Source organism: Amphibalanus amphitrite, unplaced genomic scaffold, assembly GCF_019059575.1.
Source record: "Amphibalanus amphitrite isolate SeventyFive unplaced genomic scaffold, NRLGWU_Aamphi_draft 000704F_arrow, whole genome shotgun sequence".
NCBI classification, from domain to species: domain Eukaryota; kingdom Metazoa; phylum Arthropoda; class Thecostraca; order Balanomorpha; family Balanidae; genus Amphibalanus; species Amphibalanus amphitrite.
In genome coordinates, this window is record NW_024882198.1 from 66,191 (window position 1) to 89,991 (window position 23,801).

General features: G+C 52.6%; 2 protein-coding genes across 2 annotated transcripts; both read left to right on the forward strand.

The window, feature by feature from the left end:
• The first annotated feature begins 2,948 nt into the window (after positions 1-2,948).
• On the forward strand, positions 2,949-8,100 carry LOC122364861 (matrix metalloproteinase-24-like). Its single transcript, XM_043335641.1, has 6 exons — positions 2,949-4,678; positions 5,417-5,594; positions 5,815-6,109; positions 6,590-6,904; positions 7,225-7,563; positions 7,803-8,100. The coding sequence occupies exons 1-6, from the start codon at positions 4,573-4,575 to the stop codon at positions 7,902-7,904; spliced, it is 1,335 nt and encodes a 444-aa protein (XP_043191576.1). The 5' UTR covers positions 2,949-4,572; the 3' UTR covers positions 7,905-8,100.
• A 494-nt stretch (positions 8,101-8,594) lies between these two features.
• LOC122364864 (matrix metalloproteinase-24-like) lies at positions 8,595-21,125 on the forward strand. Its single transcript, XM_043335647.1, has 9 exons — positions 8,595-8,663; positions 10,852-10,966; positions 11,226-11,336; positions 11,560-11,737; positions 11,941-12,235; positions 12,584-12,985; positions 13,194-13,532; positions 14,332-14,470; positions 20,846-21,125. The coding sequence occupies exons 3-9, from the start codon at positions 11,231-11,233 to the stop codon at positions 20,971-20,973; spliced, it is 1,587 nt and encodes a 528-aa protein (XP_043191582.1). The 5' UTR covers positions 8,595-8,663; positions 10,852-10,966; positions 11,226-11,230; the 3' UTR covers positions 20,974-21,125.
• The last annotated feature ends 2,676 nt before the right edge of the window (positions 21,126-23,801 follow it).

The window sequence follows — 23,801 nt, forward strand, 5'->3', positions numbered from 1 at the left end:
CGGACGCGGCGCTGAGCGCGGCCGACCTGCACGGCGTGCTGCGCTCGCGGCCAGAGGTGCTGCGCCAGCTGCTCGATCTGACCGTGCAGCCAGACGGGGATGGCGCGCTGCGCGTCTCCTTCCGGACTCTGCGTAACATCGGCACCGACTGCCCGTTTGAGACGGAGCTGATGCAGCGCCTGCAGAGCAGCAGCCACTGTCAGCTGTTCGGGCACCCGAGCGTGCAGCTGCTGTTGGAAGTCACCCGGCACGACACCGTCTGCCTGGCCGTCTTCACCGTGGTCCTGATGTCCATCTTCCTGGCCGTTCTCTGCACCAAGGTGTTCTTTGACGCGTACCGGGTGCTGGAGCAAGCCAGCTCCGCGCTCGGCTCCGTGCTTCTGGTGTTCAACATCCTGCGAGTGACGATTTTTCTGGTGAAGATTGGACTCATGGGCCCCGAGTTGTTTCTCAAACCTCGCCTCTGGCTGGAGACGACGACCACCGTGGCCACGTTCCTGGTGATCTACATCACCCACAGGGAGATCGCACGGCTGTGCCACTCCGTGGCCATCTTGTTCGGTTTCCTGGAGCTGGCGCTGGCCATCGAGCACATCCCGTGGCGGGTGTGCCGGGCCATCTCGGCTCTGCTCTATGTGATGGGTAAGATGGTCCGCTATCTGCTGCTCTATCTGCCCATCCTGATCGGATTCGGGCTAGCCTTCTTTGTGCTGCTGAAAAAGGACGCCAAGCATATTCAAAGAGGCAGCGTTTTTCGCGGAGATCTGATGATTATGACGATCGCTGCAATGTTCATTGGAGCAGTCGATGTCGAGCAAGTCACCTACTCCGAGGGGAGCGAGTATGAAGCCTGGCTGTGGAGCCCGGCCGAATACGTGGTTCGTATCGCCATCTTCCTGTTCTTTTTGCTGGCAGTGCCGGTGGTAATGATGAACATGTTGCTGGCACTGACCATCAGCGACTCGAACCAGTTCCTGTCCAGGGGCAGCTCGGAGTACCTGCGCCACACGGCCAGCCTGACGGCCGTCAGCCAGCGCGCCGTCTTCTCACTCTTCCACTATGTGCAGACGCTCCAGGATAGGATGCCCAGCCGCCTCGGCTGCCTGGCATCCGTCCTACTCTGCGTCAAGTGGCGCAGTGTGCTGCCACGCCAGTTCGATGACGGCTCCTCCACTGTTACCCTCGTGGTGTGTCCTGCAGAGGATAATGACAGCAGAGCGCGTGTTACCGTCTACGGCAGCAAAAGGCGCTACTCCGTGCACCGCAGTCTGTGGTGCGACCTGAACAGCATTGTCCAGGAGCGAGAAACCGCCGAGGCGGCCCAGACCCTGACCGAGCGCCGGCCCCTCTCCGACCCGCCGCGGCCAGGTGCTCTACAGACGCCGTCTGATCACCTGAGAAAGACGCTGGAACTGCAGGAGGCACTGGCCCAGCAGCTGGAGGAGACAAAGAAGCTGACAAACCACCTGGGCGAGCTGTCCCAGGAGATCCTGAAGCGACTGGACAATGCCGACAACAAACTTCCAGCGAACCGCAGCGCTGCTGCTGACCACTGAACCAGATAACCAGAACCGTGGCACACCAAGGGAAGTGGAGATATCATGGCTTGGTTTTCGAACATGAAGCTTATTTTCATTTAAGACTTTTTACAAATTATATATAATGCTGCTTGCTCAGTATCACCCTTGTTGCTGATAAGGCAGAGAAGTGCTCTAAGCTCTCCGGTGCTGCGTTTCTATTGCCCTCGGGGCCATTTTTGCTGTCGCAACCATAAGCTGAGGTCTAGGAATATGTGTGCTTTTCAATATGCTTTCAATAATAGGTATGCTTCTCAATGTGTCTATATGCATACCTTGGAATATTGAATTATACACGTGGTAGGCAGTGCTAACATATACAGGGTGATCAAGAAAGAATGACATACAGTTAGCCCCCACGAGAGGCATATTATACCGGGTGGCCCAGAAAAAACGTTCCCAACTTTAAATCAATATTTCTCAGAAAGTGATAAAGATACAACATTGAAACTTCGAATAGTCAATGCGGCACACATTTTCAGCAAATGGTGTGATTTTCATGGTGTTCGGTAAATTACTTTTTAAACGGTTCGTGTTTCAAGCATGCCATGTAAAAATTACTTTTTTGCTCCGATGTTTACTCAAAAATGTGAGTGAACAGGTCACTTTCACCCCTCGGCACCACGGCCTAGAGCCATTGGCTGCTACTGGCAGCTAGTCTCATTGATGGTTCGGGTCTCAGGATGACACATTCCATCAGGCAACCACGATGGCTCTGTGCCAGTGGCATCGGAAGAAGTTTCCAGTTTTCTAACCATCTTGTGGCTCAAATGCTTTCCTGGCTGACATTCCTGGGAAAAGGTAGCTTTTCAACCAGTTTTCTTTTTTTGTCATCTGCTGGCAATGTTGTTTTTCATAAAATGTTATGTGGTCTTCTGGCACAGGAACTAGTCTGTTTTAGTTTGTTTTCCTTATCCGGTCGATTTACTGTTTGATCTACTGAAAGGAGGGTAATCAGCAGTAATCCATGCACCGTGCCACGAATCATGATTTGGTGTTAAAACGAATGGCATCCATGAGCACCATTTTGGCTCAGTATTTGAATATTTGGCACATAAGTGAGACACAAATATTTAAAATAAGAACATACGTGTTGGTTTCATTCACATGCTCTATTTTTCTATTCTTTTTTATAACATGGGGCGTCTAACCCAATCATCACTATCGTTTGACATCGGCAAAAAAAGCAAAAACGTCTTGCTTAATTCAACTCAAGATTGCCAGCTTGAAAATGATGGTATAGTGTTATAATTTAGCATACCAATGCGCAAAGAAATGACGCAAACTTGCTGAAAAATTTGTCTCGTTATTTGCACTCGAATTTGATATATAGGCCTCCAAAGTTCGGAACGTTTTTTCTGGGCCACCCGGTATATATTTTAATGCATAAACAGCACAGCGTTTACAAAGAAAAATGTTGGCATTTGACCTTACACAAACTGAAATCAGTTGTAGGTTAGTAGGTTAGAAGGCAAACATAGTCGCACTTTGGAGTTCGGTACATTTATCTACAGCAAAAGCATCGCTTAGAGCAAATGACCTTGAATTACGAAATGCAGAACGATGTATGCATGTATGGATGTACGAGTATGCTTTCTCAACCAATGTATGCAGTTACCTACTAATAAATGACATCGCGTTCTTCCGTAATCTTTATTTTCGGGGCTGAAAGGTGAATGTATTAATTCAGAACCGATGAGCACCGCGGTCGGATCAAAATACCCGCCGCACACCCATAACTACATAAATAGGCATTCCGTAATTAGCAATTAATGAGACGCAATGACCGCATACGTCACCCACACCAGCTGACCAAGGGCACCGGTAAAACGCAGGACAGGCCAGGCTGTTACGGACGTTACAGAGCAGTTCTGGTGGCATTGAACACATAATAGAGTCCTGCACTGCAGGCAGCGCGCCCCATCAGAGCAGCTGCACTGTGCCATGCCCGTCGGCGGGCGGTGTCAATGTCAGCGGTAACGGTCCGCCGGCGTCACCCCGCCCGTGACCCTGTGCCAGCGCCGGCCGACGGCGCGCCTGTTCAACACGGCGGGGTCGGAGCCGCCAGTCGGTCGTCGGCAGCGGCGCCCGCTCCCCGCGCCGGTGATGACGCGCCCAGCACGGGCCGTGCTCGCCGTGCTGCCGGCCGTGCTCGCCGTGCTGCCGGCTGCCAGCCTGCCCTCGCCGGCCCGTCTGGAGCAGCTGCAGCAGCAGCCCCAGGAGAGACTCGTCCAGGGGCAGGTGAGAGACTCGTCCAGGGACAGGTGAGAGACTCGTCCAGGTACAGGTGAGAGACTCGTTCAGGGACAGGTGAGAGACTCGTTCAGGGACAGGTGAGTGACTCGTCCAGGGACAGGTGAGACTACTTCAGGGACGGGTCAGTAACGGCAGCCGCCCGCAGGTATATTAAGCCAGTGGGTAGGTTGTTGTGTTGACCGGCGAAGCTGACCTTCCCTCGCCTCCTCCACCTATTCCCGACAGGCGTACCTAGCCAAGTTTGGCTGGGTGAGCACGACAGAGAGCCGGTTCGGGTCGCTGCAGTCGCTCTCCTCCAAACTGGCCGAGTTTCAACAGTTCGCCGGTCTGCCCGTCACTGGTCAGTGAGAGTGAGAGTGAGTTACTGAGTGAGTTATGTCAGTTGCTGGTTGTTTTGTCATGTCGGGCATTGTTCAGCTATCTCGACGCTGTCAAATCACGGAAAGCTTATCATTCAACATAACGAGCGTGTAGCTCCGTTCTATTTATAAAGGTTGCATGCTGGACACTTTGCGAATCCAGGATGCATGTGGGCTAAAATATATAGACTCTCATTTGACACACGTTGTGACATACCACCCTCTGGAGTAACGGCGGACATGATGCCCTTGAGAGTACCGACTTCCTCCAGCCGACAGTGGCATGGTCTGACCCCTGTTCCACACCGTACAGGGTGGTCTGACCCCTGTTCCACTCCGTACAGGGTGGTCTGACCCCTGTTCCACTCCGTACAGGGCTAATGGACGACACCACGGTGGCCAAGATGCGCCAGCCGCGCTGTGGGACACCCGACCACCCCGTCTCGAGGCGACGACACCGACGCAGGAAACGACACAACCTGCAGGGTCAGTGTGCCGCGCCGGGGGCATGAGCTCAGATGACTACATTACCTCTTCTTACAGGCTGTCAGCAGACTGGATTGTAGACTGGAGTATGTCGCTTATCACGCACATTCAAGTGACACATCCTGTTCCATATGCTCTCACACCCACCAGACATGCTAAACTGCGTGTTGAGCGGCACAGCCTAACATTCCAGTCAGGTGCTGGCCCGTAAGGCGTGGAACATCATTCTCTCCCCACCTAAAAGTGCACAAACAGCACGGGAACGGAAAGATCCACCAGGCCACTCCAAGAGCTCGCATCTCCTCACCCTGAATGGCGAGCAGCTCCCCACAGCGAGTCCTGGTGGTGGAGAGGAGAGGGGAGGTGTCGAACACCCCCCCCCCCCCTCCCTCCCACTGCGCGCGGGGACTGTCGGGTGCCCTGTCTGTCTGACGTAGCGACAGCACCGCGGTATCAGCTGACAGAGCTCACATATCGCGCATACCGCGACCGCAGTGGCCCGGGTACCGAGTCGGCTCTATCGGATTCGGGGCGGGGCGCTGGTGGGGACTCACCACAGTCCACACTGCGCGGTGGGAGGGGACCATACATCAGGGGCGGGACACCGGACGGCTCTACAACAGGACAGCGATGCAGTCGAGCCGAGGACTTTACCGGCAGATGTTATCTAGAGTGCACAAACGAGTTAAACTATTGCTCCCGCTCGCCTGACGCTCTCTCCCCGCCCACCCTCGGCAGGCTCCCGGTGGAGGAAGAGGGAGATCAAGTACAAGATCGTCAGCTGGCCCAGCGAGCGGGACCACCAGCGCACCCGGCAGGAGCTGCGGCAGGCCTTCCGCGCCTGGCGCGACGTCTCGGCCATGACCTTCACCGAGGTGGACGCCAGCTCCGACGTCAAGGCCGACATCACCATCGGGTCGGTACGGGGGCGTAATGCCAAATGTTTGATGCCGAGGACTAAATTGAACTTGTGTTATAATGATGCATGCGTGTATGTTGCCGGAAATACGTATTTTGAAAACAGACGACAGTGATGGGTCGACATTAACGATTTGTTAACAATCCACCTAGCTAATCTTCAAAATTAGGTGCTAATGATATCACTAATCAAGCTGACTCCGATCTAACCCCTGCAGGTTCGAATACAGCGACCACGGTGACGGCGAACCGTTCGACGGCCCCGGCGGCACGCTGGCGCACGCCTTCTTCCCGATCTACGGCGGCGACGCGCACTTTGACAAGAGCGAGCCGTGGGTGATCGGTCCGACCACCGGCGAGGGGTTCGACCTGTTCACCGTGGCCACTCACGAGTTCGGTCACAGTCTGGGGCTGGCTCACAGTAACGAGACCACGGCACTGATGGCGCCCTTCTACCAGCCGCCCAGCCTCGACCGGGACATCGTCACACAGGACGACATAGAGGCCATCCAGGTAACTGGGACGACATTGAGGCCATCCAGGTAATATGGACCACATAGAAGCCATACAGGTAACATGAACGACATACAGGACGTCTAGGTAACCGGGACGACATAAAGGTCAATGGCCATCCAGATAAGCGGGACACAGGACGACATATAGGCCATCCAGGTAACTGGGACGACACAGAGACCATTCAGGTAACATGGACGACATAGGACGACATATGTATAGGCCACCCAGGTAATAGGAACATTGTCAAACGCACAAAATACAGCGAAATATGAAATGGAGCATGCTGAAGCTGGACTGATGACAAAAGTGGCCCAACGCATTGATGCATCAAACCAATGAGCTTCGCCAGGCTAAGCTAAGATGAAATGCTTCGCCCATGAAGCACGCTGTTGCATGCGTGTAATTGCTCATCCCTATTTGGAGCTTCACACGATAACGAGCTTGACATGATTACTGCATATCCTCCTTTTCCACCAGGAGCTGTACGGAAAGAACCCGGACAGGCTCGGTGACGACAGAGACAGAGCGGCTGACGACCATCAGGGGGGAGAGGCGGACCCGGCGCTCTGCCGGGAGGGCTCCTTGGACGCGCTGTTCACGGTGACGGTCCGAGGCCGGTCGCGGACCTACCTGTTCAGAGGAGCGTCCTACTGGCGGCTGGCGGACGACGGCGTCATGGCCGGCTACCCGCGGGACATCGCCGATAGGTGGGGAGGCGTGCCCGCCTATCTGGACGCCGTTCTGGTGTACAGCCCTCGGCCGGCTGCTGCGGACACCCTGTTCTTCTTCAAGGTAGCGCGGGTGTGCTTTATTATCGGGACTGGATGCTGGATGAGCTGTAGGTAAATGGGAGCCACTCCATCGATAATTCATTGAGTTTTTACCAGAGCTCATGGATTCTCTTACGGTTTAATCAGTTCATGTGTTAGGGATATTTTCTGCATCAGCTAATTGCGTTTCCAACTGACACTTCTTGCTCGGTTGTCAGGGGACTAAATTTATGTATGTTATTGTGCCATTTTTTTTTTTTTACTCCAGGCCTTTGCCCTGTCATTATTTGCGACACGTCAAGTCAGCTTCCCTAAAATATCCTTCTTTGTTTACCCCTGCAGGGTAGCCAAGTGTGGCGAATGACCGAAATGCCAATCGTCGACACGGGCTATCCAAAACGCATCTCGGAAGAGTTCAACGGCATCCCGAACAAAATCGACGCCGCCTTCACCTGGCGAAAGAACCACAAAATCTACTTCTTCAAGGGGTCCCAGTACTGGATGTTCGACTACGAACTGGCAAAGGCCGGCATTCGAGGTGTGAGAGACGTGTACCCAAAGAGCATTGACACTTGGGGTGGAATGCCAGACGATATCGACGCCGTCAACACGTGGAAGGACGGACGAACGTACTTTTTCAAAGGAGACGACTACTACAAAATCAGTGATGCCAACATTCAGGTCAGTAGCTTAGCGATCAACATGTTCAAATCAAAGTACGAACCGTAAGACAAGACTTCTACGCTCATCAAATAAAAAATCACTCCAGCCGGACTTGCGTCAAAAGTCCCCGCAGATCGGCGTGTTACGGCGAGTTATATTTTCAATTGCAGGTCTGAAAGTGTTCCGGGCCAGCATGAATAGGTACCCAAACGTCCACCGCGCTCCATCTCATGGCTTCCTCTGTGCGTTTGTTTCAGGTGTACCCGGACTACCCCCGCCGGACCGGGCCCGACTGGTTCGGATGTCCAGGCACCGAGGACTCGACAGAAGAGACGACCACCTCAGGGGTACGCTACTGACCATTGGCCCACCAGCCAGAGCCGTGGACGGCATTGCGTCGTCTAGCGCTTAGGAAAGGGAAACCATGAAACGTACTCACATACCTCATTGATCATTGTAGTGATGCAGGCCAGTCATAGTGACGCAACAGGGTTGTGGTTGGAAATGAGTGAAATGACTGCTGCTCAGATGTGCAAATATAAAAAGCTGATGTGTGCAGCGTCTGTTACGGGTATACGGTATAAGATTAGCGATCAGTAGCGGAGACTCGAATATGTTGACGGTAGATCGGCTTTTCAGCTTTGGTGCAGAGTGTATGGATAAAACGGACCTAACCAAATCTAAGATGAAGCTTGCTTAGTGGATCATTTCCGAATTATACGGGACACTTCTGCAAATCTCTGAGAGTCAAGCGCAACCACCGGAGTTTTTTTTTTAATCAGCAATACTGTGGAGCGCGGCAGATGAGGTCTACCTGCCGCGGTATCCGCACTATCACTCAATAAGCCCGCCACGCGCCGTGGCACGCGCCGGGCGGGGGCGTGCCGCCCGGTCGGCCGTCGTCGGTGGGCGCTGCCGGCCCGCCGGCGGGGTCGGAGCCGCCAGTCGGTCGTCGGCAGCGGCGCCCGCTCCCCGCGCCGGTGATGAAGCGCCCAGCACGGGCCGTGCTCGCCGTGCTGCCGGCCGTGCTCGCCGTGCTGCCGGCTGACGGCCTGCCCTCGCCGGCCCGTCTGGAGCAGCTGCAGCAGCAGCCCCAGGAGAGACTCGTCCAAGGACAGGTGGGTGACGGCCATACGAACGTCTTGAATGTATGAGGGTGTAGGTGGATATCCATCCGAATGGCATGAGGATTTTCTTAGTAAACGGCTTGGAATTAGGAGAATTTGTTAACGATATGATCAGGTAGATGCTGACCGGAAAATTATGACGGCACGATTACGAGCCAGCGCAAAGTGCGCTCGTACTCTTTTTTCTTTTGTTAGGCCCTTTCGGTCCAATGAGATCATTTCGGAGCCAGAAGGACGATTGGAATTCGGGGGAGCCAATGGTCTGGGCAGGCACCAGGTTAAGTCGCCGGGGCTGAGCCCGTCCGTAAGGACAGGCCACACAGCCTCCAAGCACTCCCTGCACCCGGCTACAAGTGACTCCCTCAGGGACTGCGATGCGCTCCAAGGGAGCAGCCCGCATGGGATAAATTGCCTGACCTGTCTGTCCACCCTTGAACGGGGTTGCGGCGTCACTGCGTGGATGACAAGGATTTCAGTATTATGAGGATAGATACGACGGAACGGGTGGGGCGAAGCGCGTCTTCTCAATGTCATGGAAAAATCTCAGTATGAGCGGCCCAATCCGGCCCGGCCCGACCCAGCCTGTTGCGCTTTTGAGAGGCATACAACTCAGCAACCGCTGGGCCGATTGATCTGCGTCTTTTTTGTTGGCGACGGTTCTAGATCTCGAGAACGACTGGGCCGACTGTGCTCAAATTTGGTACGCAATTAGGGACCGGTTGGTAGGGTACCGCGCAAAAGCCACTTTGGACCCAGTTTGCACGTGTAGGATGCCGCCTTCAGATCTCGAGAACGGCTGGGTCGATTGCCTTCAAGTTTGGCACACCGCTAGTGACCGGTTAGTAGGGTGCCGTGCACAGGCCAGTTGGAAGAACCCTCTCGCCCTTCCGCACGTGCAGGTCTCTCTCTCTCTCTCTCTCTCTCTCTTTCTCTTTCTCTCTCTCTCTCTCTCTCTCTCTCTCTCTCTCTCTCTCTCTCTCTCTCTCTCTCTCTCTCTCTCTCTCTCACTGGCGGATCCAGGCTTGCGTTTTGGGGGGGGGCCAACTCATGCAGGAGCCAAACCTAGGGTACCCCCAAATCCTGTTTTCTCATCGGATTTAGGCCACTTATTTTTCGTCACAGCCCTGACACTATGAATATTTTTTTTTTTACTAAAAATAAAAATATATAAATGGTAGCCCACCCGACCCATGCCTTTATATTACTTTGTAAACACTTACCATTGCTTTTGTCGACCAGTTAACCCGCTTCGAGTCAGTGCTTGGGTCCCTTTGCGGGCCGGGAGGTGGTAAAACACCCCCTGTCTAACTCGGCTCCTGGGCCACGCACTGATTGAACTATGTTTCATTATCGTTTGGGGGAGGGGGCAAACGGGCCACTTTAGGCCTCTGGGAAGGGGGCATGACCCTCAATGCCCCCTCCCTGGATCCGCCAGTGTAAGAGACCATTGGAGCTGCAGTTGGGTACCTCAGACGTCAGGGTACGCCCTCAGATGTATAGGACTCGAGTGGAGACCTCTTATGCTCTAGTGGACTGAAAGGACCCAAAGGAGCCCGTCTAGGGCTCCCGGAGATAGACGTGGGCCCTCAGGAGCCCGCCAGAGCCCCCAATAAGGGATAAGTGAGGGATACCAAGTGCCTGCAATTGCATATTGCATAAGCCATAACGTATCAGTGGCAGATCCAAGGGGGGCCACATGAGTCATGACCCCCTTGGTGCCCGGGGGCACCACAGGCCTGTCAGGGGCACCACCGACCTAGCAGGGGCACCGGGCACCACCAGCCCGCCAGGGGCACCACAGGCCTAGCAAGGGCACCACGGGCCTGTGAGGGGCCCCGCAGGCTTGTCAGGGGCACCCCAGGTCTGTCAGGGACACCAGAGACCTGCCAGGGGCACCACCGGCCTCGCAGGGGCACCATGGGTCTGTCAGGGGCACCAGAGGCCTAGCAGGGGTAGCAGGTATGAATGAATGAATGAATGAAGAATGCTGATTGATTGATTTATTGATTGAATTAATGGAAGATGATAAGTGAATGAATGAGGCTGAGGTTTGAACAAATGAACTGATAAAGTCGAATGAATGAATGAATTAATGAATGAATCTATAGATAGAGGATAGATAAAGGAATGAAAATAGGGCATTAAATCAGGCTCCCCATCCCACCGATGCATCCGACAGGCGTACCTGGCCAAGTTTGGCTGGGTGAGCCCGACAGAGAGCCGGTTCGGGTCGCTGCAGTCGCTCTCCTCCAAACTGGCCGAGTTTCAACAGTTCGCCGGTCTGCCCGTCACCGGTCAGTGAGTGGTGTGCAGACCATACCTTACTAAGGCATGTTGATGCTTGGGCAATGCGGCAGTTGTCTTTTTATCGTCACAAAGTTTCGTCTCATGATAACGCCCACTGGAGGTGACACAAGAACAGTGCTATCAGCGCTACCGTATCACTGAATGTTACGGAATTGCGCTACGCACACTCACTCTGATGGGACCGCTAGGCGATGTTACATGGAGCCGCTGCAGACCTCAGGGTGACCTGATCTGACCTGCACACAGGGGTCATGGATGACGCCACGGTGGCTAAGATGCAGCAGCCCCGCTGTGGAGTTCCCGATAAGGCGGCCCCGCCCAAACGGCAACGTCGCAGGAAACGGTACGCCCTTCAAGGTGAGGACGACGATTGAATAGCACGACCACCCAGGTCACGGTACGTGAGGATATTGATTATAAGTTCAAGTGAATTGGTCAACACTACACCAGTCAAAATACTAATGGATATTCATAATTTGCAGCCTTGACCTATATGCCAATGTTTGTTCCTTTTTAGCGAGTACGACAGCATGCTTGTTTGAATCATACATATCGCCCCGGTGCGTTTCCATGACCACAGGGTCCAGATGGAGGAACAAGGCCCTGACCTACAAGATCGTCAACTGGCCCAAGAACAGGGACCGCGAGCTGACCAGGAAGGCCATCAGTGACGCCTTCCAGGCATGGGCGGACGTCTCGGCGCTGACCTTCACGGAGATCGCCGCGTCCACCAACAGCAAGGCAAACATCGACGTCAGGTGAGACTGACTTCATCGACTTCAGCGTGTCTCGCTTGCAGATCCGACGATTATATTACAGAACATCCCAGCTACCAATACAGGTATCAGTTGCCAGTCACCACTTGCTGTAGCATTCGCCGCTGAATCAACGCAGTAGTCGCTTCGGACAAAATGGGTTCTTGGAGCACGGTCTTTATATGCACTTCATTCACGCTTCTCAGATTTGAGTACGGCGATCACGGCGACGGCGACGCCTTCGACGGCCCGGGCGGCACGCTGGCACACGCCTTCTTCCCCATCTACGGCGGCGACGCGCACTTTGACAAGAGTGAGAGCTTCATCGTGACGCCCGGCGGCCGGAACGGCGTGGACCTGTTCACGGTGGCGGCGCACGAGTTCGGTCACAGCCTGGGTCTGGCGCACAGCGAGGTGAACGACGCGCTGATGGCGCCCTTCTACCGTCCGCCCGGGGTCAACCGGGACATCATCAAACAGGACGACATCAAAGGCATTCAGGTGAGATGTGCGTGTGTGAGTGAGTGGCGATGTGTGTGCGAGTTTCAGAACAGTGCTTGACAGAAACAATGAAAATGTCGTTTAAAGTCACAGGAATATCACGATCGACAGTCGCCGTAGTGTAATATCCAACAGAAATAAAGTGTTAGGCGGTGAATGAACGATGGCCCACTTCCGCTAATTGTTGACATAACAGGCCATACGACATTGAGTCTTGACAAGGACCAAAGGGACGCATCTTCTCTGGCCAACAGATCCCACATTCGTCGTGAATTCTGTAATGAGAGCTCCAATCCGCGATACGCGTGTATCCTGCGCACGCCACGCCTCCACTTCCTCTGTCCACAGAGTATGTACGGTCCGCCCGAGGAGCAGCCTGCTCCGGCGCCGGACACGGACGGACCCCCGGACACAGATTCGGGCGGGGGCGGTGACGGGGGCGGCGGTGACGAGACGGACGGCGAGGACGGCGGCGGGGGCGAGGTGGACGCCCGGGAGTCCGAGAACGCCGCGCTCTGCGAGGACAGCTCCGTGGACGCCATAATCACCGTGTCGGTGAAGACCAGCCGCGAGACGTACGTCTTCAAGGGCGGCGACTACTGGCGGCTGACGGACATCGCCGTGGCCGAGGGCTACCCGCAGAGGATCGCCGACCGCTGGGGCGGCCTGCCGGACGACCTTGACGACGCCATGGTGTACACCCCTAGACGGAACTCCAAGGAGCTGGTCTTCTTCTTCAAGGTAGGTACAGCGAGTTTTAGTGGAGAATGGCGCTTCTTTGCCTCAGCATTATCAGAGTTAACATTATTAGGGAAACATAGCAACTGACAGGAGGATATTAGTAAAATCGGCCAGTTGTGTATGAAAATTTGATAATCGGTTGACATGACGATTATCAATCAAACTATCTCCCTAACATGCTAAGCACGGTTGACATTTCTCTTTCATCCCTCTACAGGGAGACGAGGTGTGGCGGATGACCAACCTGCCCACGGTGGACGAGGGATACCCAAAACCCATCTCGGAGGAGTTCCAGGGCATCCCGAACGACATCGACGCAGCGTTCACGTGGAAGCGAAACAAAAAGATCTACTTCTTCAAGGGTGACCAGTACTGGCGGTTTGACTACGAGGCTGCCAAATCTGGTGGCCAGGGTGTTAGCGATAAATACCCGCAGAATATTCGCGTGTGGAGAGGACTACCGGGCAACCTGGACACTGTGAACACGTGGAAAAACGGCAGGACCTACTTCTTCAAAGGGGGGTCCTACTACAAAATACGAGACCGACCTCTGAGGGTGAGTGGGGGTCTACCAGATGACGTTTTGTTTAAACCAGATGACGCATTGTTTTCTTTATTCATCCACCTAAAAAATGTCACTCAGTATTCTCAGTAACCATTTATCAATAAAGCAGTGAGTGAGGTGCTAGATATCCTAAAAAATATAATTTCAGTCGCATATTTCACTTTTGAAAAGTTGAAGCGTAATTAAAAAAAGAGAAGCAACATCACTTAGCGATAAAGCTCTTTTACCTCACTTCGCACTAAGTTCCAATTAAAATCAGCGTTAATTTTTCTCGTTCTCTGTCGGTTCGCAGCTGACCAGCGTTCACCGTGAACCGGGCGAGTGGTGGTTCAGCTGACGATTCCATATCCCCTCAGTGAACCCCTCTGACGGCTTCCTGTCCCCTCAGTGCACCCCTCTGACGGCTTCCTGTCCCCTCAGTGCACCCCTCTGACGGCTTCCTGTCCCCTCAGTGCACCCCTCTGACGGCTTCCTGTCCCCTCAGTGCACCCCTCTGACGGCTTCCTGTCCCCTCAGTGCACCCATCTGACGGCTTCCTGTCCCCTCAGTGCACCCCTCTGACGGCTTCCTGTCCCCTCAGCGCACCCCTCTGACGGCTTCCTGTCCCCTCAGTGCACCCCTCTGACGGCTTCCTGTCCCCTCAGTGCACCCCTCTGACGGCTCCCTGTCCCTCAGCGCACCCCTCTGACGGCTTCCTGTCCCCTCAGTGTATGTACCTCAGTGCACCCCTCTGACGGCTCCCTGTCCCCTCAGTGCACCCCTCTCACCACCCCTCTCTATCGGTTCGCAGCTGACCGGGGGGTACCCTCGCAATACGGGTGAGTGGTGGTTCGGCTGTCCGGACAACCAGGGGTCCATCCACCAGCAGCAGCCGGCCGCCAGCCAGCAGCGGGGAGACATTTCGGCCGACGAGACATACCGAGACACAGGTGAGACACACAGAGACATACCGAGACACAGGTGAGACATACTGAGACATACCTACACACAGGTGAGACATAATGAGACATACCGAGACACAGGTGAGACACACAGAGACACCGAGACATACTGGGCTATACTGAGACATACCAAGACACAGGTGAGGCATACCGAAACACATTGAGACACAGGTGAGACATACCGAGACACAGGTGAGACATACTGAGACATACCGAGACACAGGTGAGACAATCGACAGGCGGTGGTCACTGCTGAAGAGATAAAGCATGAGGTAGCGATATGCCGACACAATGGCTGCACAGTGCACGCTAAACAACACTGCCAATGTACGCTTGATGACAGCTCGTCCTGACTAGCCTAATTTTAGTTGAATCTATGTATTGCACCGCAAGCTCATGTTATGCTATCAATAGCACGACAAGAAATGTGGTTTATCGGCAAAACGGCATGGAAAGTGAGTATTTAGGTCCGCTTTCACACGAAAAAAAATCTCTAAGCACCGATCACACAATAGTGTAGCGAGACTGCTTTGAAAATGGCTCCATTTGCGCAGCTCGGAACTTGTGCTGAAAAATGCATGGGTCACCCAAACTGCATGTCTGAGCATAATTTCGTCAGTTATTCAAACTGACCCTTATGTAGCATGAAGGTTACGACAAGACAAGGCAAGAAAATAAGTAAGACAGTACAAGAAAATTGTTTTATGGAATCCGTGAACCCGCTTAATTAAATTGCTGAATCGACGAATAATGCATTGCACGTCCCTATTAGAACTGCATGCCAGTCTGGTAGTTTTGGCCTGTGCCCTGTGGATTTGCTACAGTCTATTAATTGCCATGACCGCTTATCTTTTAAATTCCCTGCCCTTTTGAGGCGTCAGTCATAATTAAATCCCAGTCCGACATATCTGTATAAGTTATTGGTCTCCACCATGTGCCCGACACTAGCACCTGGGAATCGATGGCAGACATCCGTGCCGAAATGGCATGAGTCGTACCCGTGAGGTACTGGGGAAAATCAATGCGGCCATCCAGTGGGCTCAATGCTGTTACCGACCATGGCCTCAGAAATGAAACTGTATTTACCGAGTGCTGCAGAAGGCAGGGACCAACACTTACCTGCAAAACAACTGCTATTGTCCTATTGGGAAACTATCCCTTCATATGAATAATGTAGCAGGATGATTATGTGTAGGTAAAAACTAATTTAAATATAAATCCACACTTATGTTACTCTGTTCAGACACGGCAGCAAATGCAAAATTGTATGGGAATTTTTAGCAAACAAACTCCTGGCTCTAGCCTCTACATCGTCATCACTTACATAACCGGCATGCACCGGCGAGAGGCTAAGGCTTGACAGGAGCAACATCCAACCAGAAACGTCTGGAAATTCACATAGCTCGGCAAACGTCCAGCAGGCTGTATGTATAACCTTTTTTACTCTTACCCCCACAGTAAACAATCGACTTCTAAAGCAGAGTATGGAGTCTAGCATAGCAGCTTTTCCAGGCTTCTTTGATTTTTCTTTGCAAAGCTGATGAGTCAGGAAGATAAAAAAGTACGATTTGCAGAGCACCGAGTAGGGGCGTGCAGCGTGGGACAGATGGTGGGTCCTGTGGGACATATGGTGGGTCCTGTGGGACTGGCGGTGGGACAGATGGTGGGTCCTGTGGGACTGGCGGTGGGACAGATGGTGGGTCCTGTGGGACAGATGGTGGGCCCTGTGGGACTGGCGGTGGGACAGATGGTGGGTCCTGTGGGACTCGTGGTGGGACCTGTGGGACTGGCGGTGGGACCTGTGGGACTGGCGGTGGGTCCTGTGGGACAGATGGTGGGACCTGTGGGACTGGCGGTGAGACCTGTGGGACTGGCGATGGGACAGCTGTGGGACAGATGGGACAGCTGTGGGACAGATGGGACAGCTGTGGGACAGATGGGACAGATGTGGGACAGATGGGACAGCTGTGGGACAGATGGTGGGTCCTGTGGGACTCGTGGTGGGACCTGTGGAACTGGCGGTGGGACCTGTGGGACTGGCGGTTGGACAGCTGTGGGACAGATGGGACCTGTAGGACAGACGGTGGGACAGCTGTGGGACAGATGGGACCTGTGAGACTGGCGGTAGGACCTGTGGGACAGATGGTGGGAGAGCTGTGGGACAGATGGTGGTTCCTGTGGGACCGGCGTTGGGACAGCTGTGGGACAGATATGACAGCTGTGGGACTGGCGGTGGGACCTGTGGGACCGGAGGTGGGTCCGTCGGCGACCGGAGCGGGACGCTGAGTGACGTCAGCCCTTGCTATGACTACCGCCCCAACAAAGGGTAACAGTCCAGCCGTCGGCGGCCCAGTGTCGACCCCCCCCCCCATGTCGGCCGATTCAGGTCGAGGACGGTGCTGCAGGGCCCGCCGGACAGTGCAGGTGTTACAGGTCAAATGTAACACCGGCACGCAACTCCTCACGGTCCACACGGCCGCGGCCAACTATGGGCATCGCTCAGTGTAAATAAATGTATGTAAGCAAATGTACGCACATAACGCTGAATGAAATATTGGTGAACAGAGTTCCGGTTCCCGGCCTGGCTTGCAAGGTACGTGCCCTATTCGTTGATTGTATGGATCCAAATATCTGTCACAAATCAAGACAGTTTGAGTCAGTAAAGTTCGCTCACAGAAAACCGTTCAAATCGAAACGATAACAGGGCAGTGCTGCTCTTTAGCCGGCGTAATTTCCGCGTACCCTAACGTTTCTGTAGTTTGAATGGGCGTATAGCCCTCTATTCTGCTCCCCTCCCGTTTCACTAGCTCGGGCAACATTCCGCACAAATGGCTCCATTCCCCGATGAGCAGAGTGCCCTGCACGGGGTCCGTTCCAGTTCGGTGCTCCCGGCCCTGTGTGACGGATGTAACGGAACCTGCTGCGTCACGCCGACAGCTGTCACGCAGCGATAGCGCGGCATCACTTTGACGCGGTTACAGGACTGTCACTGATGTAACGACCATGCAATATGATTAACGGTCACCTGCCGAAAGCTCAAATTGGTTACATGACGTTACTCAAATAAAACATTAATAATAGAAGTCATTTGCAAGTTGAGAGCGATAAACACAAAATAAGCTGGAAATAAACGAGGAACGTCTTAAAGGGACCCTCCCACCTTAACATTAGATTTGAGTTGAGATAGCCAAAATGGGGTCCCTGGCTCACAATTACCGGTTTCGGCACTCACAACATCGAGAAATGCCTTAAATCGGAAATATTGAATTTCAAAATTGCAGCATTTTGATTCAGAGGGGCTAATGCATAGGAATACCCCTCTGAATGTGTGACGTCATCGCAGATATCTAACGATTTTTATATGTTTGACTAAAACGTTTTGTAGCACGCGGTGGTAGGTATATGCTGCTTTGCGCGCAACAAATGCCGCACTTTCAAATAAAGTCGCTAGGAACAGCGGAGATCCCAAAAAGTAAACAAAAGTAAAAGTATAATATCTTGAAAACCGGTGAATATTTTTCAATGAAATTTGGTAGATATTCGTTTTTGCTCTTTCTGAACCGAGCGACATCACTTTTATGCCAATTCATTAACTTTTTTGAAGGTGGGAGGGTCCCTTTAAAATGACAGCCAACGATGACAGAACTCGGATCCCATAACGTTATTTTTCAAATATTAACGTCATATAATGACTGGAACCAGCAATGCCTGGCCACTTTAGACCATTTCATTGCACGCCTTTCATCATTTCAGTCATCACTCAATCCATCTGGCAGGGGTCACCCAAGTCCACATACCTCCATGTGCGTACCGCATCCACTCCAATAGGCAAGGGCCTCTTTAAGTACAGGCCTACCACCGAACAGCGTGCTCTAATACCATCCCGTGCCAGAATCACACAGAGGCTGATTGTGTCTCTGTCGAGGGCCCTGCGATCGTGACCCAGAGTCCGGGACGTATTCGGCGCAGCGGCCACGTTTACCCGACTGCGTCAAACAGGGGCGCTATCACAACAAACGCGCCGCGCCACGCCGCCGAGAGTCGGAGAGGTGCGGCGCTCCTGGCAGTAGAGATTAGAAATAAGGAGAGGTGATCTTTCATATGCACATGCCTACATTAGGCACTGGCAGTGGCCGACGCGATGGTTTTACCAAGCATGACGGGAAGCTTTACGCTTTGTAGAAGACTGTCGCAGCTCTCAGGGTAAATGGGTGAAGTTTATGGATCAGCAACTAGCGGTCTTTCGGAGTGCGGATTGGAAACTCTGCCAAGCGGTCGCTATTCAGTGAATGGCATGGGCGATGTCCTGCAATGTTGAACGGTGCATGTTTATGAAATATCGACTACCTGAAGGCCTCTGTAATGATCTTTTGTGTTGGACCATCGCCATTGTACTGCAATGGTTCCTTGTGTTTTGAAGCTTTCTGTTGATACTCTAGTCGGCGAAATTTGTGTGTTTGATAAGCGCATGCCATTTTTGTTTTGTTTTTCAGACAGAGTCGCCTCCATTTATTTTTCAAGCCACATAACGACTTGAGTTACGTTTGTTGCACGTAAGTTACGTTTACTTTTGTTCTTATTTTCTCGCATGTTGTCGGTTCACGCTCAGCAACGTTAGTTTAGCTTATATGAGCCAGTTTTTATGACTTTCCATTGCTAATGAGAAGCTGCATTTGCATGATATTTACTGTATGGCCCACAACAACCTCGTGCCTTGCAGGGTACTCACAAATTACGTTGTCCTGCCAACTGCAAACAACCGCTCGGTTCTGAGCCATCCTGTGAGCTGCCATAACTCAGGGCCTTCCACACTTAACCCGCGACCTGGTGGGGGGGGGGGCTATTTTTTGCCCCCCCTCCAGACTTTTCAATATATCTCCAGAACCGCTGCGCCGATCGTCACCAAACTTTCAGTACCCTCCCGGACATCAATTTTACACATTGTGACCAAAAATTTTCCAAAAGCTATGATAGGTTGGCCGGAAATGACGTCAGAGTGACGTCATGTTCTGCCGTTTTCGACCCAAAAAAGGGTTTCGCGGGAAGAGCTGTCAGGCCTATAGCTTTGCAAATACAGAAAAATGTTTAGGATATAAAAGCTGTAGAATTGACAGGGCTACAAAACTGCTATCTCGGATTTTTGAATTTTTTTTTATTTTGACCCCCAAAAATCAAAAAATAGATTTTTCGGATATAATAGTCAAAAAATCCAAAAAGTTTTTTGAATTTCGCAAAAACCGGAATATATGTGATAGTCCTTACCACCTTCCATCCACATACCAAATTTTAGATTGATACCTCTTTTTTTGGCGAAGTTATAGCGAAAAAACTGTTCAAAATTGATGACGTCAAATTTTCAAACTCAATTTTTAGCAATTCTAGACCTCGTAGTGCAAAACAAAGACCACCATTAGACTCCCCGTGACGAGCTGCATCGAATTGATACCCATTTTATGCAAAAATATCAACTTTGAAATTTGACCTTTTTTGACCTGACCTTGACCTGACGTCCACCAGAAAGTGACCTAAACCGTACCTGATGGTCTTATAACCAACACCATTGGGTTGGAAATGAAAAACTGGCCATAAAACATGCATCGCACAACCTTAGTAAAGTTGGGTTCATGTGGTGACCCTTGGTGACCTTTGGTGACCTGACCTGTGACCTGACCTGGTATGACCAGTGACCTCTAATAGCAACATATGTACTAGACAACTGACGTCTTATCGCTGATTTTCGACAAAATGCGTTTTACTCGGTGTTATAGCGCTTTCCCTAGAAACCCCGTGAACGGTGAAACATTTTATCTTTGACCTGACCTGTGACGTCATCGGTGACCCCGAGGTCAATAAAATTTGGTTTCCCTCAACAAATTTGACAGGGCTATCGAACGCCGTTTGAATTTTGCGGATCCGTCCAGTAGTTTCGGAGATACGAGGGGGGGCAAAAAATAGCCCCCCCCCCCCCCCACCAGGTCGCGTTATAAACGGACCCCACCAGGGCGCGGGTTAATGGCCGTTCTCGTCTTCCCGATGTGCTGTTATATTCCGTTCCGGATAGACAGTGATATTACATAAAGTTCACCTACTGTCCCGTGTCTTCTGTATGCATAATTGTTCCCATTACCCTGACCTGTGCCGCCCAGTTATAGGGCACAGGAAGTGCCGACTGCCGCTGTTTCGTCCTCCATACTCGGCCCCTGACGTTATGCCGTTGTGCCCAGTTATAGGGTACAGGAAGTGCCGCTGTTCTGTCTATACCCGTCCCCTGACACCATGCCGCTGTGCCCAGTTATAGGGTACAGGAAGTGCCGCTGTTTCGTCCTCCATACTCGGCCCCTGACGTTATGCCGTTGTGCCCAGTTATAGGGTACGGCGAGGGCGACACGCAGCCGCGGTACGGCGGCTCGGCGGGACTCACACGGCCGTCTGAGGTGCTCGCCAGCCTGCTGCCGCCGCTGCTGGCAGTTCTGGCAGCGAGGCAGCTCTGAGACGGCTGTATGTGGGTGACACAGCAGCCTGCTGCTGCCGCTGCTGGCAGTCCTGGCAGCGAGGCAGCTCTGAGAAGGCTGTATGTGGGTGACACTGCTACCGCCGCCACAGCTACCTCGGTACCAGCGCCGGCCGAATGTATCAGCAGCCCGCGACCGGCCGGACAGACGCATACCCCCCGTGATCCGTTCAGAAGCAGCTACTGCAGAGAACAACCGTCAGTCCTCGACAGGATGAGCTACTGACCACAAATTTCAACGGTTCAGGCGCTACAGGTTTCACCCATCACCACCTGAGGGACAGTGCGTGTCCATGTGACCTTCGATGGGTTCTGACACCTCCTGCTGTGGTCACCGAGATGATGTTACCGGCGTGTTTTCCGCTAGTATCCCCCGGCTATAGGTCAGCACAGCCGCGGGCCGCCGGCAGCGACGGACCACTCGGAAAGCACGCGCCCGGGGCGGAGGATGGCGCGCCGGGGACTGAGCCGCCCCGGGTCGGGGTCAGGGTCAGACCGGGACGGTCAGATCCCAACCGATCGGTGGTCAGGATCCGGGAGTCCCAGGACGGCCGTGTCAAGGTCTGAAGGAGTCGGTCTGGATATCACTGGGGTACATAATGATTAGGGCAAGTTGTTCGCAAAGCAGAACGGCGCGGTGTCATTATTCATACAACGGGGTTAGCCCACGCACTTGGTCGGTGTGTTACGGCAGTGCTTGGTGGGCCTTGAGTTTCCGTAACTTGTGTTTCATTTCATGTTCTGTATAAGTATGCTGGGAACAGTTTTGCTCTGGAATTTTATGTTATTTATTTCAAGCGATGGAGGCACTCCTCAAACGTCCTTATCGGTTCAGCTAGATGGCCAGGGAAGGGGAGCAATCAGCACAGACTGATTGAACCTGTTATGTATGCCTTATATAGTCGCACAGCTCTGTGATAGCCAAGTGCCTCACCGTCGGACGTCCAGTGTTGTTTGTGCCGATGTGTAAAGTACACCCACATAACGTGGCAGCGGACACGGTGCCTTGCTGTGTTGTATTGATACCCTTCCTATTGATGCAAAACACTAAAATACAATGCGTGCGGACAGCGTGCGGTTAACGTCGGGTGCGAGGTTTGTGGCCCAGTCGCCTGAGTCATGCCCACCTGAAATAATTAAACATTATACAATATACATACTTTGTTTATACTGATTGCAGCTATAAGTACGGCTATCGCATCGTTTGTACATACTAAGCAAATAGACAGACTGATGCCATTTCAGCTTGTATACTGCTTCTGGTGTAAAGGCATACATATGCGTACTTTTACTTATTATTACGTTAACCTGACGTGTTAAAATGATGACGTTTGTTGTTATGTCGATTCACCAAATATATTTAGTGTCAGTTACTACAAAACATGTCTCATGCATAAGGAACCTTCATGCAAAAGGACAATTATGCTTAAAATTGACCGTCACCGTGAAGTGAATATGAAAAACAAAAGCACGAGCATTGTGTACCCTGTCCGCTGAAAAGAAACAGCTTGGTTTGGAGAGAGAGAGAGAGAGAGAGAGAGAGAGAGAGAGAGAGAGAGAGAGAGAGAGAGAGAGAGAGAGAGAGAGAGAGAGAGAGAGAGAGAGAGAGAGAGAAAGAGAGAGAGTGAGAGTGAGAGTGAGAGTGAGAGTGAGTGAGTGAGTGAGTGAGTGTGAGTGAGTGAGTGAATTAATGAATGAATGAGTGAACGAGTGAATGAATGAATGTATGAATGAATTAATGAATTAATGAGTGAGTGAGTGAGGACCGGTACTCATCGTCCTCCTTCCCGGAGGGTGGGTACATAGTACATACCAGCACCCATCCACTCTAGTAATTTACTAACTGCGATGTCACGGATTCGCTGGCCGAGATGTCGTCATTTTCCATTGTTCTGCAGACAGTTTATGCACCGGAGGAATCGAGAAGGGCCTTCCCCGAAGCTTGTCTAGCCCTAGTCTAACCGAGATCAGCCCCGGTCAGGTCAGACCAATCACTGTCACGTAGAGGTCTGTAGAACACGATATGAAATCGGCCACAGTCACCGTACCGCGAAATGAAAAAAAAAAAAACTACGCAGGCATACGCTCCACGCTTAGGACGTTCCTGTAATAAACAGCGGTGGTCAGGGTATTTCCCCGTAAAAGTTTATGAAACCGCGCAGGTATGTCGGTATCTGTGTGTCTGCAGTAATTGTCGTGGTTTATGTCTACAGAGCCTCTGGGAACGGGTTCGGTCCAAACAGTTCTCAGAACTGCGACTGGACCGAAGCGGCGTGACCAGCAACAGAACGATCATCGGCGTATCAAATATCGACGAGTGGAAAACGGTCGCCGGGCCGGCTTCGAGTGGATGCTGAATAACATATCCCATGACGTTTAAAATTCACCGTGAGTCGACTGTGCCAATGTCACTGTCTGGCCATTTCCAGCAAATAGACCAATGAATTGATAATCGTGGACGCTCTGTTGTAAGCAGAGAACAGCTCAGTTACTAGCCGGTATGAGCAGCCAGACAGTCAGGCCAGCAGGTCTCACCATTCACCATATGGGGTCGGCACCGCTCCCCCTATCGACCCCACGCGTGCATGGTCCATGCCGCGCCCAGCGCCGTGCCGTTGACCCTACACCTCCTGTGGGTCGTTCGCACCGCGCCAGTGCCAATGGCAGCGGCCGTGGCAGTGGCACTACCGCGACCCCGTGGGACCCCCGATCGACCCGACCGAGCCCTGCCCGGTCAGACCCGACCGGCCGCTCTTATGACGTCACCACAAACAGCTCGATGGTCGGTGCATTCAGGCGGTTGTTAGG

Coding starts and splice junctions, on each gene's coding strand:
- LOC122364861 (XM_043335641.1), top strand. CDS start 4,573: ATGGACGACACCACGGTGGCCAAGATGCGCCAGCCGCGCTGTGGGACA. Junction 6,110..6,589: donor ACGACATAGAGGCCATCCAG/GTAACTGGGACG, acceptor CTTTTCCACCAG/GAGCTGTACGGAAAGAACCC. Junction 7,564..7,802: donor TCAGTGATGCCAACATTCAG/GTCAGTAGCTTA, acceptor CGTTTGTTTCAG/GTGTACCCGGACTACCCCCG.
- LOC122364864 (XM_043335647.1), top strand. CDS start 11,231: ATGGATGACGCCACGGTGGCTAAGATGCAGCAGCCCCGCTGTGGAGTT. Junction 11,738..11,940: donor AAGGCAAACATCGACGTCAG/GTGAGACTGACT, acceptor CACGCTTCTCAG/ATTTGAGTACGGCGATCACG. Junction 12,236..12,583: donor ACGACATCAAAGGCATTCAG/GTGAGATGTGCG, acceptor CTCTGTCCACAG/AGTATGTACGGTCCGCCCGA.